General features: G+C 36.8%; 1 protein-coding gene across 6 annotated transcripts; it reads left to right on the forward strand.

Annotated features, from left to right (window-relative positions):
* Window positions 1–1338: 1338 nt before the first annotated feature.
* On the forward strand, window positions 1339–17628 carry LOC309390331 (torsin-1A-interacting protein 2-like). Of its 6 annotated transcripts, none has more exons than XM_081949564.1 (7): window positions 1339–1438; window positions 2252–2885; window positions 4994–5068; window positions 7107–7175; window positions 9918–9971; window positions 12315–12416; window positions 13933–17111. In XM_081949564.1, the coding sequence occupies exons 2-7, from the start codon at window positions 2414–2416 to the stop codon at window positions 14727–14729; spliced, it is 1569 nt and encodes a 522-aa protein (XP_081805690.1). In that variant the 5' UTR covers window positions 1339–1438; window positions 2252–2413; the 3' UTR covers window positions 14730–17111. The 6 variants fall into 6 exon arrangements, with proteins under 6 accessions (XP_081805690.1, XP_081805691.1, XP_081805693.1 ...); XM_081949565.1 differs by lacking the exon at window positions 1339–1438 and adding an exon at window positions 1788–1853; XM_081949567.1 differs by lacking the exon at window positions 1339–1438 and adding an exon at window positions 17166–17628 and having other exon boundaries at window positions 2155–2885; window positions 13933–14735.
* The last annotated feature ends 318 nt before the right edge of the window (window positions 17629–17946 follow it).

The following is a 17946-nucleotide window of genomic DNA, read 5'->3' on the forward strand; positions in this document are numbered from 1 at the left end:
GTTGAATAAAGGCTTATATTATCATGCCTTCATTCCCAACCCCCTGGAGCTGAAGGGGAGAACTCTTTATTATGTAAAGGGACTGGCTTGACAAAGTGGGTGGAGGCAGGAAGCTACAGGGAGCTATTCTCAATTTAAAACATGTTTCTTCCTTTTCACATCCAGGGAAATATAATATTCTGCCTTTTCAATATTTCCTAGGATATTTCATTTTTCTGGGAGAGGGCTGGGTGATAACTTCCTAAACCATAAAGTAGGTGTGTTTGCAAAAGAGAAGTGAAATAAATTTTGGATTTAGAATTCTGAATTATGGAACTTTGCACTCAGTTATGATGTGTTGAAAGAAATGTCCTTCTGAGTTCGGCTCCAAGTGGGGAAAAGACACTGGAGACATGGAGGCTGCTTGGAAAGATGGTTTAATGGTGGACAGGACCACATGGCTTGAGTCCTGAACAGAAAAGGTGATCACATGCTTCAATGTTGGTGGAGAAGAAGAGAAGGGCTGAGATGCTGAAAGACCCTGGTTTTATGCCCTCTCTGCCCTTTGATCTTGATCTTGTATTCTGATTGGTTGTCAGACTCCCATGAGGCCATGCAGGGGCAACTCTCTAGGCTGCGTTTTGAATCCAGGTTTGGTTGAGTTCTCAGATGCCATGTGGTGAGTTGGGTAAAGGGCCAATATTATCATACCTTAATCCCATCCCCCTGGAGCTGAAGGGGAGAACTCTTGATTATGTAAAGGGACTGGCTTGGCCTTCTTAATGGCCCAATGACAAAGTGGGTAGAGGCAGGGAGCTACTCTCAATTTCAAACATATTTCTTCCTTTTCACATCCAGGGAAATATAATCTGCCTTTTCAATATTTCCTAGGATATTTCATTTTTCTGGGAGAGGACTGGGTGATAACTATCCAGAGATGGATCATAGCTCAAATGAGTGGGTCAGAATAGGAATATGCAAGTATGTAAAGACAGCTGGGTCTCACAAATACCAATACTCTTATCTGGCTTCCTTTGGAAGTCAAATACCAAATAAAATGGAAGATTGGGGATGAATGGCAGAGACAGTAGCAGATGAGAATTATTGAAAGGAGAAATTATCATGCTTGTCTTAATTTCAATCTTTCTGCAGAGTTTTGGTAAATAGGAATAGATGAAACAGGTCATCATTTTCCAAGCTTTGTTCCTTTCTCAGCCATTTCTTCAAAACTGCAAGAACTGTCCCAATAGAAGAGGATTGCACTATGGAGTTTTTGTTTCTCTTTGAATTTGTTTACAAAAACTGTATCAGGATGTATGATATGCAGTTGTTGGCCTGAGGCTAAACTGGACTCTGTTCTTACTGGTGCAAATAGCCAATAAGTGAAGCTGGAACAAGGAAGGAAATTTTCAGCTATTTCTTTCTTTCATTCTTGGGACAGAGGTCCAAATGAAGTGCCGTAAGTAAAAAAAACAGCTGAGATCATTATACAAAATCTCTTTGTTGTTTGTCTCCCTCTAATAAACGTGGTTAATATCAGCCTTGACAAAGTTAGCCTGTTGCTAGTGCAGACCATAGAATCTCAGTATTACCATTCTGTGTTTTTATAGTAGCATGAATAGACAACAATGTGTAGTTCTTTATTCCTTGACTGAATTGCAGCAGACTTCTTTGGAAATTGGTTTCCAAAATATTGTTTTCCCAATATTTTTTCCTTATTAACAGATGGTATACAAAGATGCAGAATTAAAGTTTTTATTTATTTGGTTTGGCTGAATCAATTGGGAGGTTACTTTAAAATTTGTCGCCTCCCGGTGACCTATTTACTTTTTTTAAGCTGAGCCAATACTCTTTACTTGGTGATTGTGGACTAGGTACTGTGTATGATACTTATCTGGGCTTAGTTTTCGGGGCAACCCTTTTTCCGAGACAACCCATAAGAGGAGGAGGGGGGAATAAAATGTAGCTGGTCTTACTCTTTTTTTGTTGCTGTCCTATCTGTTTGTTGTTCTCGGAAAAGGAAAAAGTACAGATGACCGGGCCAGGAGCGGCTGTCCGTCAAAAATATAGGACCTTGAAGAGGATCAAGTTACCTTTCACCAAAGGAAAGGATTAAATCGACTGCTTTGCTCCTGCTAAGAAGATACAGGGGAAATAAGGGGGTAGAAAAAATAAGGGGGTTGAAAAAATGTGGAAGAGTTGAGAAGGAGAGCTAAGGAACAAGTGCAAAGGATTAAAGCACTACAATATAGGCTTTCATTTCTCTTTTCAGCCTGCAGCGTAGAATGAAAGTTGGTTGGTGGAAATCGATTAAAAAGAAAGAAAGAAGACGGGGACACTGAAGGTAAGCCCCAGGGGTGGCCGCGCACATCGGCGATACAAAAAAATCGGCCAGAAAGAATTGGTGAGGTTAGAACGGACCGGAGACACGACCATGCCCAATGAAAAGTTGGCAGCCTCCTCGGACTCCCCCCGCCAGAGCCAGGCGGGCGAGGCCGAAGAGAGGCTGTTCCCGTGGCACGTGACGCCCAGGCAGCCTCTGAGGAGGACCGCCTCGCAAAATGGCGGTAGCGGCAGCTTTCGAACGTGCGCCGCCATCTCCCGGGGTAGCGGCGGAAGCCATCGCGGTGGTCGTCGGCGGGAAGTGAGGTTTTCTGAGGAAATAGTCGAGCACTCGATCGCGGGGACTTCGGCGAGGCCGCACGGCTGTGCCATGTCGGGAAGACGGCTTACCAGAAAGGCTGCGAAAGATGAAAAAGAGGCGGCGGCGGCGGCGGCTGCAGAAGAAGAAGGGGAAGAAGAAGAACGTAGCGTGGGGTTCCAACCGGAATGGCTGGCCGAGAAGGAAGCAAGGACCGAGCAGCATCAGCAGCCCAGAGAGGAGCTACTAACTGGATCTTTTAGACGTAAGAAATCAGCACTGGCTTTTACACGCATGGCTCGCTCATTGATGCCAGTCCAGACCAGTCTCCTTCGAGTCAGTCTGGACTGCTGGCTTATGTGGGTACTGTTAGTAAATAGATTTCTCTTAGGAAAAAAATCGATTTCCCAGTCTACAGGTAGTCCTCGACTTACGACCAAAGTTGAGCGCCCCCCCATTTATGTTGCTAAGTGAGACGATTAAGTGAATCATTGCAGTTGTTATGTTAGTGACACAGTTGTTAAGTGAATCTGGCTCCCCCATTGCTAGTCAGATTATTTCAAAAGGTGATCTCACATGACCCCGCAACACTGCAACCGTCATAAATGTGAGTCAGTGGCCAAATATCTGAATTTTGATCGGGTGACTACAAGAATGCTGCAGTGGTCATAAGAGTGAAAAATGCTTGTCCCTTTTTTCAATGCTGTTGTAACTTTGAATGATCAATTAATGAACTGATGTAAGTTGAGGACTACCCGTATTTTCTGGGTGACCTCCCATCCAAGTAATGCAGGCCAAACAGCCTTAAAAAGGCATCCCTGACAGATGCTGCCATCTGCTGAAAACAGTGATGCTCAATTTCCTGTATATGAAAAGCTTGCGTTTTAACAGTGTGACATAGTAGGCTAAAGAGAACTGTAGGGCAGTTCTCCCTACAGTTAACTCCCTCCTTCTCCCTTTATGGGAATAGAAAATGCAAGCTAAATCTTCTGACTTCGTTTATTGCAGAACTGATATATAATAGTTCTGCTTTTTAGAAATTCGCTCTAAGAAGCTTGCATTGATTTGAGAAAAATGTAAAAATAACATTCTACTCATCTATATGAACTGTCCTATAGAATTCATATCTCCCATACAATAGTATGCATTGTTTAATTGTTCAAGTAGAAGAGACTTGATTTTTAGTGCAATTACTGTACTTGAGAAAAAGCAGGTGACTAAGGAATATCATTCTATTGGTGTTTTTTAAAAAACATCCTAATTTTTTAAAATGAAAAAATATCCCTGAAATGCTATGGTGTAGGTTGCATTTTGCTAAATTGGTAAGATTTGGTGCAATGAAATTTGCGAAAAAGCCTGGAGAAACAGTTTAACTTGCCTTTGGGTTATCTTTTCAATTTTTATCATCAATTTTTGTCCGTGCAAAAGGGAATGCACTATTATTTTGAGTCAGAATTAAATAACTAATAAGAAAGGGATATGTGAGAGAAGTTATCGTGAAAAAACCATTATTTTGTTTTAAGAAACATTTCTGAAGTATAGAAGCTATGTTTTATATTGTGAACCATGAACTAATTTTTCCAAGAGTCCCACAAACTTTTTAAGAGCCTGTTCAAAGATGGCTTCTGCAAGAGGCTTAGTTGTATATAAAGTGGTTACTTTGGACATATTGGCACTCATTCAGAATGCAAAATACCAAGAATTTGGAGCCCTTTACTTCATATCACACTTATATGCAGGTTCTCTTTTAAACATTTCTGAAATATAAAAAAGTGAGGCATTGGTAGTAAGAATCACAAGAAGTGTCCCAGAGATACTTTAGCACCTATGCATACAGCATTTCATAGGACTAGGAATGGTATAACATAATAATAATAATAATAATAATAATAATAATAATAATAATAATAATAATAATAATAATAATAATAATAATAATAATAATAATAATCTTTAATTTATAAACCGCACTCTTTCCTAAACAGGACTCGGGGCGGTGTACAGTCATATTAAAACAGTATAAATACAAAATATAGAAATACTTAAATATACAAATAAGTAAACGGAGGAGGTAGGATATGGACTGTACAATATTTAAATTAAAATACAAATAAACATTAAAATTACCCTTAAAAATACCCAATAAGATGTTTGCCAGGAGGTTAAAATGGGACTATAAATCAGTTAAGCCAGCTAATTGGAACAGGTGGGTCTTAAGCTTCTGTCGGAAGGAGCGGAGGTCGGTAGTAGTTCTAATATCTAATATAACAGTCACTTGTAGAAGAGATGGGTGGCACACAAATCAAATAAATAATATCTTGATGTTTGCTTGTTTATGCTTTATTTATTAATGACTTTTTCCTCTATATTTAGAAGAATATTCCTCAACGGAAGCCAGAAACAGAGTGTCCAACAAAAATTTTAATGGAAAAATGCAAACACAGACAGGTAATCTTGGATTTTCTTTATAATAATGAACATTTTGTTAATGATATCTCACTTAACAAACATCTCACTTAGGAACAGAAATTTTGGGCTCAAATGTGGTCGTAGCTCAAGAATTATCTGTACAAAGATCAGTTTTCATTTCATTTTCTAATATTAAACCTACTGAGTTTTGAGGACAAAGATATGTTATGAGTAAAATCTTTAAAAAATGTTATTTATCGTACACATGTTGCATATCCTTTAAAAGAGGCAATTTAGATGTTTTCTTACTGTTGTTATTGATGGGAAGAGATACAAGTTTAATGCTAATAAGAGATACTGGATGTTATTTTTTCTGATGGTATCTTCAATCTGACTTCTTGTTACATTTTTTTTTATTTTTAAAAACATTTTTATTATTTTATAAGTGATTCAGGATTGTAACCATTCATAATAGTTCTTCCTCTTAGACAAGCAGACTTAATATACAGGTAATCCTTGACCTACGGCCATTCATTCTGTCTAGCCACCCTGCTATAAAGCCCAGTTTGGGAGAAAGCTGCAGTGATAGTTGTCCTTCTGGAACTCAGTCCCATCTCCACACTGATCTCTGGAGCTCAGTCAGAGTGAACATCAGGTTCTTGGTCACCTCTCTTACTGAGGCCCTTCTCCCCTGATTGCTCAGTTTGACCAGGCGATCAGCTCTTGGAAGAGTCCTCGTGATGCCAGACTTCTTCCATTTAAGAATTATGGAGGCCACCACTCAAAAGCTATGATGCTAAATGAAGGGACCTATGACTTGTACCTGAAGATACAACTGTTACAGTTATCCCCACAGTCATGTGATAAAAAATTCAGGCCTTTGACAGCCTGTCTGCAATTACAAGCAAAGAAGCACTGCAAATCTTCCTATCGGTATATTCCCCCATTCCACATCTCAGCTGCCCACTGGGACCCGCCAACCCAAGCAAAGATGCCCAGATCCAGGAAGCTTCATCGCCATCTAGTGTGCCAGCTTAAGTAAGGCAAACTTATCAGTGCAAGCAAAAGACCCGCTTATCCTAGCTATTTTTCTGCAGCTGCTGATAGGTGTGCCCAATCTATGTAAGGCAGAAGGAAGTTTCTAAAGCACCATGAGAATAGAGCCTACTATCATGTGCTTCAGAAGCTTTCTTTTTCAAATTGGCCAATTTGGAGAAGGGGGCTTTTGAAACATCACAGGTGTGGGTCCATTGTTGTGATCTTTTGGAAGCCGCTTCCACCTGGCCCAATTTGGAGGAGGCTTTTGGAGGATTGCAAACTGCTTGAAGGATGGTGCTAGGTGGCCTTGGTATATAGTAAAGACAGCACCTCACACAAACTGTACCTTACTGTCAGCAGCTGGAGAAAAACTGCAAAGGTCTTGTGGGCCTGCTGGGCAGGGAGGCAGCACCTTTGCAACTCTTATGTCTTGCATCAGGGCGTCTAAGGGCCTTCCCCACCTCCCTGAGGCATCCTGTACTCCTTAACTGGGACTGTTTTAACAATCATAACCAGGAGGGCAGATTGAAAATATAGTCACGTGACAAGCTGCTTAACACCACTTGGCCCAACAACCGAGATTCCAGTCCAAATTGTAGATCTTAAGTAGAGGACTATCTGTATCTATCATTTTGCTTTGGTATCAACACGGGGACAAGTACACATTATATACAATTTCTGACCATTTGTTTTCAAGAGATTAGTAGTGCAGTGTTTGGTGCCAAGATCATATAGTGTTTATGCATATGTTATCTTCAGAAAGAGATATACCTACATAGCACAACAGATGCACTTTTATGTACATATAAGTAACTTTGCAGGCAAATATAACACACAAAAACACATGTACTATTTTTTTTACATATGCATAAATTTGTAGGAAAACATTACAAAAAAGCCAAATGATTTTTTAATATATAAATATGTATATACTATTTATTTCTCATTTTGTCAAGTGGGAGCTAGAACTGTAGGTTGTTTTGTCAGATAGGTCTATCTAACCATTTTTTATTTCATTTATTCCTCCTTTCTTTGACAGAAAATACAGATAACATCAAAATGTCAGGTGCCATTCTCACTCGACCGCCTATTAGGACTTCAAGAGAAGGTAAATAAAACCTGTGGCAATTTAACAAAAAAACCTCTGCCATTTAAAGGGTACAATTATTTAGGTTCTGTTTCAATTTGATAAATGCTTCCAAAGGTAATTCTGGAATATTTTAAAATGTACATATCATATTGAATAAACTAGGCTGCGCAGAATCATTGACTAAGATGGTGGGCATAGAAATTGAACAAATAAAAATAAATAAAAAATATTGTAAAACAAGAAAAACATGGCATAAATATGTTTTAACAGTGTTATTAAAAGTTTTTTATTCAAGTTTCCACCAACCTTGTTTTATATTGCTCTATTTAAATAGTTTGAGAATTTGACTTTCATATCACTCCCAGATACAAAATTCTCTAAAATGATGCCTTGAAACATTTTAGATTTCAGCATTTTTTCTTCAACCAGAAGTTTAATAATCCTGACATAATCCTTACATATATCAGACTTGTAAAATTCCATTTTCTGTTGAAAAATAAATTCAAAAATGTCTGCTTTACCAACAATAAAATAATTGCAATGCCTCACCAGTTGTAAGGACAAAAAAAATATTGTCCTTAAAGATGTCCTTATCACCTCATTATTTATTGGTCTATTAGTGACCAATTCAGTAAAAACATAACAATTTCCTAATACAGGTAGGTCTCAGTGAGGTTAATGAGTTCCACAAAATGGTGATGTTATTCAAATTCACACTCTTCATTTCAGTATTTCTATGGAAAATATGGTAATTGGTTTCAGCTTGAGAAAAATAAACACTGAAAACTTTTTAAACAGAATTTTTATATTAATATTAATGAAATGTTACAGTAAATGATAAAAAATAATATACCTAAAATTTAAATTTGTGGTTAACAAAAATCACAGAATAGTTATAGTAAACAAAGTAAAAAAAATCTACTGTAGATTCAGGCATTCCAACTTCTCCTATTTTAAACCTTCTGTGACAACATGTCATTCAGTTACATCAAATTTTTGCTCTAATGTAACAATGAGCCTCTTCTTTTTAAACTTTTACTGTTTTCCTCTAACAGGAATTTTCTTTTCTCATTTTGCACAAATAAAGATTAGCTGCATCTGAAACTGTCACTATGCATGTGCTTGCTTCAAATGCACAAACACTAGACTCCCATTAACTGAAGTTGTTATCACATTAAATGTGACAGTATCAATTTACAATTGTCACTAAATCGAATTTTGTGGTTTTTTTTTAACTTACACTAACTGTGACTTATTATCTAGGTAATCCTTCCCCGCCCCAAACTCCTGAGCCCAAGAGATCTTTGAGAGGTAAGCAAAGAAGAGGTTCTAGGGCCTGGTGGGATGGGAAGGAGGCCTAAGGTCTGTGGGAACCCAGTGGGAAAAGGAACGTGCCTGAAAGTTGTGGGGATCCTGCACGGCAGGGGAAGGGAAGCACAGAAGAGTCTCAGGGTGGGGAAGGCCTGGAGCAGAGGCTCCACATGTCCTGCTTAATGACTTGCGCAATCATTTAACAACTGCATTGTTGTTAAGAGAGCAGGGAGTGGTAGTTGTTCATCAGGTTCCATTATAGTCATCGGTCAAGGACTACCTCTACAGCCCATGTAATACTACAATAGATGTTGAAATAATGCATCTCCCAGTATCTGTTTTAATCAATGTGTATTTTATATTGAAATTGGGTGACTTTGCAGTTACTTATTGAACTGATAACAAAGGTTGGTAATTTGCCTTTGATGCATATTGGTGGGCTCTGGGAGACAAACAGATAGAGGAATCTATGGTTATGTCAATAGTCTCTTGGCAACTGTTCCCAATTCCTCTCTGTTCCCTGATCTTAGTGCTGTTTTGTACCTGCCAGCCAATACTCATTGTCATAACACAGCCTTTTTTTACTAACTCCATTTTCTTTTGTATACAAAGTGTTGCTCAGGTTTTCTCCTTTAACATCCTTTCATATACATAATTCATTTTACATCATATTTCTTTTTCCAATTTCAGCCATATATTTCTTTTCGTATTTTTATCTTAAATTTTATTTCTTTTTAATAGATAAATAATATCATTATTTGCCCCTTCCAAGTTAAACCTAATAATCGTTTCATTTTCCATCTGATATTCGATTTTGCTATAGGTAACATACATCCTCAAATTCAATTTTGAATAACATGGAAGAGAGAGGGATTGTAAAAGAAAACATTTAGATGATTTCACTGGGATTTACAGTGGCACACAAAAAGCAGACAACAATAAAATTAAAAGGGAGAAAAGGGGTTTTGAAGAAAAGATATAGTAATTTTAAAAATAAGAAAAAGAAGAAGCCGGGAGAATGGGTGGAAAGAAGAGAATCTAAAAGTGGAATTTTTGAGAGAAAATGTTTAGAAAAGGAGGAAAGGAAAGAAGGGATATATTAGTAGATTAAAGTAAAATGTGTTATCATTGTTAATGGTATGTAGCTAAGTAAGATGTGAGGGAATTATAATAGCATTATTAATTATGGATAATTAAGTTAAATGCTTATTATATAAAGATATTTTTCATATCTTAAGCAAGCTGTTTTAAGTATAAATGGTTGTTATGTTTTGTCTTATTTTTTCTGGTTTAATTAATTAATGAATGAATTTTGGATGGAATTTTGTAATTGGTGAATAAATATTTGTTAATCAGTTATCTGTTCTTGCATTTAGACATACTGTAGTAATGAAGAGATGGGACTTCTTGGATTATATCTCTAATATGATCATTTGTTCTCCTATTAAGGTTCTTTTCCAGATTCAGTGCAGAAGTTGGAAGAATTAAGCCACAGAAAACAAGGTATTTATTAATGTGCTCTGTCATATGTAGAATTATGGTATTTGGTTTAATATTTCATATTTCTATTAACTGTGTTGTTTTATGATCTGACACTATAAATGATAGCAGATATGTAGTTCTGATTGAGAGTACTATAGGTCTGCCAGTAGCTTAGAAAGATTATTTCTGTACTTTTCTAAGTGTCTTTTTAAATGATATGTATTGAAAGGTACCATTTGCTTTTTTTATTGGTTGAACACAACATTGTACTAATAGTATGATTTTGCTTTAGTGTGAAAGGCAAACTTAGTCTCTTCTTATTAACTCACATTTGGAAGGCATTCAGATATAGGTTACTATTTTGGTATTGGGGAATTGGAATTGCACTCTTCCCTATTCTTGAAAGAAGAGTTAATGTGAAAAAGATAAGAACAGCAAAAACATCATATTTCATTAGTACAGCATTATCGGATAAAATGTCATTCCTTAAAATTTTTCTTTGCTTAGTGTTTTTTTCCATGAGAAAATTGGAAAATTAGGAGAAAATGAGAGAATAAGTTGACTGGTTTTTAAATGATAATAGAGGACAGGCCCTCTATTGGTTCTTCTGTTTTATTTATTTTTGGAATTGAATAAGTAAAACTATAGTTTTATTTTTTAAATTTAAAAAATGTAAATACCATTTTGTATTAACTTAAATGTTCCGTTTTATTATCATAAAACGGTAAATTCAAAACTGGCAAAACGTCTATCTGCAGATCCAGTCCTAAAACATTTTCATTCATTTCTAGAGGTTATAGTATTATTTTCTAAGGATTATAGTCTGTTGGATTTGATATTGGAAGAGTTGTTTTGAAATGCAAAGATAACACATGTGTTAAATGCATTAAAACAGCTGTTCAATCCTGGAAATAGAGGTGGCAGTTTAATGAATTGTTCTCTTGGTTTTCTGCATGTTTTGAAGTAATTCTTCAAAAGTAAATCTCTAGCATTGCACTGGTCTAGTTTCAAGGATGGAGATAGGGAATCATATTTTGCATCTGTAGAAGAGTTTTATAAAATCAAACAAAAGTCTGTGCTTCCGCTCCAAGTTATTTTAAGTGTGAAGATTTTTCTTCTTCTAAAGGAAATTCACAGATTTGTTAAGTGCTTAAATTAAACATTTCCATGACTCATCAGATTATCTAATCTCAGTTATATCAATTTTGTCTGAATCATGGTCTTACCCTTGACCATCTAAAAAGATGTATAATTTCTTCAGGTGCTTTTTTTTTTAGCGTATGGCATATATAGCCATGGAAGTCTACAATGCTTTTTATCACAAAGTAGTTCTGGCACCCTAAGATTGTTAGTTTGTTTTTTTCACGCATGCGCTCCATCCATGGTACACAGAGTTTTGTACCAGCTGGCTAGCAGCATTTGGGAGATTTCTTTGTTAAACTACTCTACTAGATCTAAGATATATAGCATTTCAAACAAGCCTCTTTTTAATTAAACTAATGGTATTTGATTTCAGAATAGTTGGATTAGAATATGTTTTTAAAACTTTTTCATATGCTTCAAAATTTGGCACCTATTTCAACTCCTTAAAGAAACACAAACATATTTGAGAAAGGAACCACAATTGAGAAGGTGGGAGATACCTGTGCATGTAAAGCCACAATTCTACCAGGATTACTGCCTAACATACTTGGATAAATAGCGGTTGGCCTGTTTAAGCAAATTGGAAAGTTCAAAATACAGTCTTAAAGAGTTCCAGCTTCTGCAAAGCAGGACCATTTGTACTATTCCTTTCCTCTCCGCCTGGACCAATGAAACCCTAACCCTTCCCCACTTTGTTTGGAAACGTTGATAACCACCTTGTCAGAGTTACAGCAAGTTCTTTCAATGATTCTTCTTTGTCTCACAAGCTGGAACCTTGTCATAGTCAGATCATGCTGACTGTTGGGTTATTTATATAAAGCAGAGAGGAAAACATGGGATAAGGTCTGACAGGGATCTAGCACAGTCTTACAGAAGTCCAGCAACTCTCGTGGCATGCACGGTCAAACTGGATAGTTTCTTTCCTGCTAGACAAAGTGGCAGCAAAATTTGGATTTTCTAAAATTGCTGCTATAAAGAGCAAATATTAGCACAAAATATACGTGGAATCCAAAAGTAGAAGTGTCTGTCTAAGAATTAAAACACAGATTTTACAAATTATGTAGAAATGAACTCAAATTGCTTCAAATTAAAGTTACTATTGCTTGTTTGCAATGAAAACCTTTTACAGTATAAAGTTGCAAAGTTCTATCATTTTTATATATAAATTAAAAAGTAATTACTGAAAGTGATGTATTTATCTCTTGTTCTACCCAAATCCAGAATTATTAGCAAAGGCTGACATAATATTAGGGGATCACAGAATCACAAAACGTGAGAAGCTCAGTGCTCTACAGAAGAAGAAACTACAGACTCCTTTAAAAAGTAAGACTCATTTTTAATCATTTAGAACTATGTATGGTGGTAACCAATATAGTCTACTATACATGCACTCATGTCTGAAATATCTGGGGAATCTGGAACTCTCTGTAATAAGACAAATTCAGATGTGCTCGGTTATGCAGAATGACAACTTCCTTTTTCTATTTTGAAGACTAGAGATACAATCTAATAACTAGATTTCAACTGCCAGAGAGAGGCAACTAGTGACAAAATGAAGTACATATGGGAAAGCAAGGAGCATAAAAGAATGCAATTTACAGTTAGCCCTTACTTGGCTTCTGGATGTAATTTTGGGTGGTTATCACCTATAGAGCCATTTAATGGTATAGACCAGTGATGGCGAACCTATGGCACGCGTGCCACAAGTGGCACGCGGAGCCATTTGTCAGGGCACACGAGGCGCTGCCCTGTCAGCTGAGTTCACCTTTTTAAAAGCTATTTTTCGTCTTCCCCAGGCTCCAGAGGCTTTATAGGAGCCTGGGGAGGGCGAAAAGAGCCTCCCCCCCCCCCGGAGGCTTCAGGGACCGTCCGGAGGCTTCCCTGATGCCTTCGGAGCGCTTAAAACCACCCTCCGAGCAACCCGGAAGTCACTTCCGGTTTGCTCGGAGAGTGGTTTTAAGCGTTCCGAAGGCATCAGGGAAGCCTCCCCCGCGCTCCCCCCACTTGTGGCACGCAAGCCAAAAAAGGTTCGCCATCGCTGGTATAGACCCTAAGGGAGGGGCTGCCTGATTGCCTGTAGTGTCCATCTGCTTTCTTTGCTCCAACAGCATTAACCTGCTTCAGGTCCCATTGCCAAACAGTGTCACTAAGAGGAAACCGAGAACATTTTTTTCTGTTGCTCCATTTATGCTCTGGGATAACATCTCTCCCTCTCCAAGATCAATGTGTTCTCCATCATCCCATTTTCAACTGTTCTTTAAAATCCCAGCTTTTTCCTAGGCCTTGGGTTAAGAGGGATTGGTAGGCCCTTTTGAACTGAAGAGAGACGATTTTGTTCTCTTGGGTAGCTATTTTATGAATGTTGCTTTTATGGAGTTGTTATTTTAACTTTGTGACGCCACTTTGTTTATAGGGCTGGGCAATCTAGAAATTTAATAAATAATAAAACTGTATTTTAATATATTAATATTGTACATCGATTGTGGAGGGTATAGATTTGAGTCACTTCATGATAGAGGTTCTTTGGTCAATATATTAGTAACAACCTAATATATAGTGATAAATAATGGGCTGCATTCTAAATCAGTTTGGTTATTTGTGTAGGATGTGTTAAAATATTCAGTTAAAAAATACATATTTTATTTTGACTGAAATGTTTAGTTGACACTTTCCTAATAAGTTAGAGTTCTTTGCAGTCTGTTTTTGGAACACTTGAGTTCTTAGGTTCTTAGGGTAAATGTTTAGAAAGACTCAAGTAAGTAAGGATATACACTTAATGTAATAAAATATGAGTGCATTACTGATTTTTTTCCCTTCCCTTCTTACATGTATGTACCAGTTTCTAAACCTGAAGGAAGATATTCACTTACAGCAATTGTGATATTTGTGGCAACTTGCATTGCTGCTGGTGGATGGTATATATTTCGGCATTCATCAATTCATGTTTCGGAAATTGATTATAAAGTTCTACAAGCATTTAAAAACCAAATGAAAGAGCTCAGGAACACCTACCCAAGTCAAGACACAATAGTGTGGAACAGAATCCAAGCTATTTTTGAGAAACATCTAAATTCTTCTCACCCTCATTTGGAACCAGCTATCTTATTACTCACCGCTTCAAAAGAAGCTGAAGATGTGTTGAAGTGTTTAAGCAACCAGATTGCTGATGCTTTCTCATCTTCTCAAGGTGCACTTACAATTAAAATTGATGGGGCCAGCACAAGAGCTCAAGATAGTGATGTTGTCAAACTTACTGTTGATGAAAAGCTGAGCTCTGGTTTTGAGAATGGTAACAAAGCAGCGGTAGTCCATCGGTTTGACTCATTACCCGCAGGTTCCACCCTGATTTTTTACAAATACTGTGACCATGAAAATGCAGCATTTAAAGATGTGGCTTTACTGTTGACTGTTCTTCTGGATGGGGAGTCCCTGAATAAGAGCTTTTCCTTGTTGGAAGTTGAGGAGAGAGTGAAAGATTTCCTCTGGGCTAAATTTACTAACACAGACACACCAAAGTCTTATAATTACATGGATACAGATAAGTTGAGTGGTTTGTGGAGTCGCATAGCCCATCTAGTCTTACCTATATGGCCAGAAAATTTCCTCCCTCAGGAGAAATGCTTACAGATGAAATAACTTAAGGTAAGGGAGCAAGAAGAAAATACGTTGCAACACAACATGTATTGTATAAATCTGTTAATGTTTATATAATGAGAAAATTGCAATTTACTAATCAGAATTACTGAAGTTATAGGTCATTCAATATCAATACGATTTCTCCTTTATAAGGAAGCTGGTAATTTATAAGAACTTTTAGACCTTTAACACAATTCTAGTGATTTATTGGAAATCAAGATTCTATACTAAGGGGAAAATATCTTATTGCTCGGGCCCACCCAACTTTGTGTAATATGATTTTTTTTAAAGTATCAAAATCCTTTTGGAAAGTACTGTGAATGGGGGCAACAAGGTAAGGAATTATAGTACTAGATTCTATCTTTCTGCTTGAAGTTTAATGGACTGCAAATTTGAAGTTGACACCTGGTGTTCTTATAGCCTAAGAATAATTCTGTCTTACTCCATTTCCCAAAACTGCATTTTTAAAAAATGTGTTAACTAGATTCTGTAAGTTTCTGCTTTGGTTACAAAATTATGTAAGATGTAAGCCTGTGTCAATTCAATGATAAGACTGTTTTTCTCCTTTGAAAATGGCCTGTCGCTATGTAATACGATATGTATGTTTTCAAATAATTATAATTGCATCAATCCAAAAACACAAGCCTCTTCAGTTTGTTCAGTTAGACTATCACTACTAGACAACCAAAGACTTCCTTCAGATTTATGCAAAATTTATGAGATTAATGAGAAACAGCAAAAGGAAATACAATCAGGATCAAGAAAGAAAAATAGATGCATCATATATTAGCAATTATAAAAGAAATCAAATATGGTATACTTTATAAACACTTTATTACAATAATACCCCGTTTATCTAACACTGGTAAGAGTGAAGGGTCCTTGGTGCTCCCTGAGGTTCCTTGTTTTCTTGCAGATGTTTCATTACCCTAAATAGGTAACATCATCATGCTACTGATGATGTTACCTAGTTAAGATAATGAAACTTCTGCAAGAAAACAAGGAAGCTCAGGGAGCACCAAGGACCCCTCATTTCAACCCTGAAATACAATAATTTTCCTTTATTAGTGCTGATAAAAGTAATACAGGTAGTCCTCAACTTTACTTACCATTCAAAGTTACAGTGGCACTGAAAAAAGGGACTTAAGATTGTTTTTCACTTATAACTGTTGCAGCATCCCCATGGTCACCTGATCAAATTTTGAATGCTTGGCAACTGACTCATACAAATGACAGTTGCAGTGTGGTGGTCATGTGATCACCCTTTGTAACCTCCTCATAAGCAAAGTCAATGGGAAAGCCAGATTCACTTAACAACCATGCTACTAATTTAATTACTAACCTGAGTCGCTTAACAAATGTGGAAAGAAAAGACATAACATGGGACAAAATTCACTTAGCAACATAAATTTGGGACTCTATTGTGGTCATACGTTAAGAACTACCTGTATAATAAATCTATACATTAAAATACATGTTCTCTAAAAATTACCAAAAAATAACTAAACAAAGTATTAATAACAATAAGGATCTTTAGTGCTTTAACCAGTTTTTCCTTATCATTGCAGCAGCACAAAAATTTGCTACTGCACGAGTATTACATGGATTCAAATACTGAAGAAGATGGTTTGCAAAGAAATTATTTGATTTCCCTAGAAATCTCTCTATTAGGGGGAGAATGTACATTGATGTCCCGGTAACATGTGCCTAGCACATAAGATGTGATATATCAACTTCCCCATTGTCATGTGTACATATTCACTCAGCTATTGTGGTTGTATGCAAAGCAAAGAGGAAAACATGGTCTGACAAGGATCTAACTTAGTCTTACCAGCAGTCCAGCAATCCTCATGGCATGTACTGTACAGTCAAAACTGGATCATTTTTTTTTCCTGCTAAACAAACTGGTAGAAACATTGAGATTTTCTACAATTGCTGCTATAAATAGCAAATATTAATACAAAATATAGATTGCAATATCCTTTGTGAAGCTACTTTTTTATAGGGTTGGGCAATCAAGAAATTTAATAAATAATAAAACTATTTTAGATATTAACACTGTACATTGTGGAGAGTATAGGTTTGAGTCACTTCATGAAAAGTTATTTAGTTAATTCGAAGACTTTTTAATTTTTTTTAGCAAAAACATGATATAGTAATAAATAATGGGCTACATATTTAATCAGTCTGGTTATTTATGTATGTATGCTAAAATCTTCATTAAAAATTACTATATTTTGACTGAAAATGTTTCATTGTAATAAAGTTGACCCTTTCCGAATGAGAGTTCTTTGCCATCTGTTTTTTGGAATATTTAAATACTTAGGATAAATGTTTAGAAAGACTCCAAGTAAATAAAGCTATACACTTAATATAATGAAATGTGAGTGCATTACTGAAAAGTTTGTTTCTTCCTTTCTTACATGCATGTACCAGTTTCTACAGCAAGTGTGATATCTGCTAATTCTAGCATCCTTAGGTTAATTTCTTCACTGCCAGTTTGGACAGATAGATTTGTGTGCTGTTGAATGACTCCCAGATGCTCCAAATTGGAAGCAGATCGTCTTGTCCTTTGAGCAGTCTTCATTAAACCCACTAACACGATAATTCCCAAGGTCGCTGTTTCTTCACTCCCAATCTTAAGAGAGCAAGAGTGTGTGAGTCTGTCAGCCTTACTTGAGAAGATTTCTCAAGACTTCAGAAGCTGGCCTCATTAATGCTTTTGGCTCTTCAGCACGAGAAGAACAAGACAATATAGTGTTAAAGCTAGAAAATCTGAAGAAAACCTTGGTCACAATCACCACAACCAAGCTGCTTATAGACCTTGTATCAATGGTACAGAGTCAAATGCAGCATGATCTAACATCTCTGCCCAGCGCCTCTGGAGGAGATCCCCCCTCCCACAAGGCAAGTGTTGTAAAATGGTGTCAATGTCATCCATTCAGAACAAGATCCCCCAGGAGCTGGTGTAGGACTTAAATGAGTCAGGTCATCCCTTGGAGGAGGCTGTCATGGCTGCTGACGACCTCCCTGCCCAATGTAATAACCTCAGCTTCCTCTTGTCAAAACCATACCTGCTGACAGGCCTCAAATGACTCCATTTTGCCTTCTAATCTGGAATATCATTGGCTGGTCAGTCCCATCAAAAGACCTGAGTTGTTTTAACTATATATCACAAGTTGAATGTACTCTTCATACAAGAATCCTGGGTGTCTTC

The sequence above is a fragment of the Natrix helvetica genome (assembly GCF_964273705.1).
Source record: "Natrix helvetica genome assembly, chromosome: 3".
Lineage (NCBI taxonomy): Eukaryota > Metazoa > Chordata > Lepidosauria > Squamata > Natricidae > Natrix > Natrix helvetica.

Excerpts from the sequence above, each read along its gene's own strand:
- LOC309390331 (XM_081949564.1), top strand. The coding sequence starts at position 2,414 with ATGCCCAATGAAAAGTTGGCAGCCTCCTCGGACTCCCCCCGCCAGAGC. Across the intron at positions 2,886-4,993 it reads ACTAACTGGATCTTTTAGAC|AAGAATATTCCTCAACGGAA; the intron begins GTAAGAAATCAG and ends CTCTATATTTAG. Across the intron at positions 5,069-7,106 it reads AAAAATGCAAACACAGACAG|AAAATACAGATAACATCAAA; the intron begins GTAATCTTGGAT and ends TTTCTTTGACAG.